The 2032-nt window shown below is 30.1% G+C and overlaps 1 protein-coding gene across 1 annotated transcript; it reads left to right on the top strand.

Annotated features, from left to right (window-relative positions):
- Nucleotides 1–189: 189 nt before the first annotated feature.
- EMH_0029980 (purine nucleoside phosphorylase, putative) lies at nt 190–1592 on the top strand (the record flags this gene model as incomplete). The annotated part of the gene is made up of 3 exons (XM_013494359.1): nt 190–231; nt 590–643; nt 1485–1592. The coding sequence occupies 3 exons, from the start codon at nt 190–192 to the stop codon at nt 1590–1592; spliced, it is 204 nt and encodes a 67-aa protein (XP_013349813.1).
- Nucleotides 1593–2032: the final 440 nt, after the last annotated feature.

Genomic DNA, 2032 nt, shown 5'->3' on the forward strand with positions numbered 1-2032 from the left:
GGGTGCGATGCCGCGTTCATATTGTGCAAGCACCACTGGGGTGGTGCATCCTCTCTCCCTCTCTGCTCTTCACGAATTAAGGATGTCTAATATGTATTTTTTGTAATTTGTTTTCTTTCTTTTCTTTTTTTCTTCTCGTTTTAATATTCGCGCGTTTAAAGTGATTTCATTTGCCTTTATACAGCGAAAATGGAGGGCGTAGAGGTCCAACCACACATCCAGCTGCGCAAGGTAAGCATTTGCCTTCATTCAGTTTCTCTTCCTTTTTGTATTTGTTTTTATTTATTTAATTTATTTATTTAAAAATATCTGAATTACCTTTTCTTTTTTCACCAAAACAGAAGGAAACTGAATACATACATGAATCGAGAGCCGGGATGCAGCAGTTTGTTTGTATGAACCTGTATATCGATTGTATGGGTGTATTAGGGGTTAATATATATCGTTTTGTGTATTTTTTTCAAGAAAACCGTATAAATAAAGTATGAATTGAATATATTTATAAATTTTATTTGTTTTTATTCATGAATTCATGGAGGATCGCTCAGCTTTCCGTTTGGTTTCTGTGTGTATGTGTGTGTGTGTTCAGGGGCAGGTTCAACCCGTAGTGCTTACTATGGGGGACCCCAAGCGCGTCGATGAGGTAATATCTTTATGTGATAGTCACGAGAATTTAGCATTTAATAGAGAATTTAAATCAGCAAATTGTATAAAAGATGGCCAGAAATTCACAGTTATTTCACATGGTATAGGTTGCTGCAGCACCATGATATGTCTAGAAGAGCTTATTAAACTAGGAGCAAAAATAATAATAAGAGCAGGAACATGTGGTAGTATGAAACCAGGAAAAGTAAATCAAGGAGATATAGTAGTAGCATATGCAGCAGCAAGAGATAATGATTGTTCTGATTTATATATACCTATAAGAATGCCTGCTGTTGGTTCTCCTCGTATATTTAATAAATTAATAAAAACAGGAGAAGATATGGGGGTGACCCTGAAACAGGGTATTGCACTAACAAATGGTGTTTTCTATGGACATGGAAAAGAACATATAGATAATTTAACTAATTGGGCTAAATTCACTGATATTGTTGATTGTGAATTTCAATCTATCTTTTTAGTTGGGTTAGGGAGAGGAATAGAAACAGGAGCTATCGCTACCGTTGATGGTTCTCCTTTACAGTGGGATCAGGTAAGAAATAAATAAAAATATATTTTTTTATTTTTAAATTGTTTATTATAAATTAAATATATATTTTTTTTATGTTTATATTGTTTATTATAAATTAAATAAATATTCATCTCGATTCAATATTTTTTTTTTTTTTTTGTGCAGAAATATAGTACAAAGATACTATGCGTGTGCATTTGAGTATAGAAAATAAAATGTTTGTTGTTGGAGTGTATATACAAGTATTTATTTATTTTATTTTATTTTTAATTTATATTTATTTTTTTATTTTTTTTTTTTTTTGTTGCAGGCTAACTACGACCCCACCGGCCGTGTGGTTGCTGAGGGAAAGAAGAAGATGCTTACGGTAGCAATCCGTGCTTGTGCAGACTTAACAAAGGAATTTTCAAGCAAATAAATAAAATAAATAAAATAAATTAAATAAAATAAATAAAATAAAATAAATAAAATAAAAAAAAACGACAAAGATCGATGTGTGTGTGTTTGCATCAACGAAAAAGCAGCAGGTTTCTCTTTCTTAGAATATTTAATAAGCCCTAAAGGGGTTCGTTTGCATGCGGAAATAAATATATAAATTAAATAAAAATGCTTGGATATAAATATAATGAATTTGTTTAATAAATAAAAAAAAAAAGTTTTAGTTTATTTGTTTATTTATTTCGCTTGTTCTCCTTGACGTACGTACACCGCAGCGTTGCGGGCGCAGCGCAAGAAAGTATATATATGTATATTTATATTTATATTTATAAAAATATTTGAATATATAAATATATAAATATATTTTAATTGAATGTCAGAGTTATTGTTATATATATATATATATATATATATATATAT

Source organism: Eimeria mitis, genomic scaffold, assembly GCF_000499745.2.
Source record: "Eimeria mitis Houghton genomic scaffold, Emh_scaff1117, whole genome shotgun sequence".
Taxonomy (NCBI): Eukaryota; Apicomplexa; class Conoidasida; order Eucoccidiorida; family Eimeriidae; genus Eimeria; species Eimeria mitis.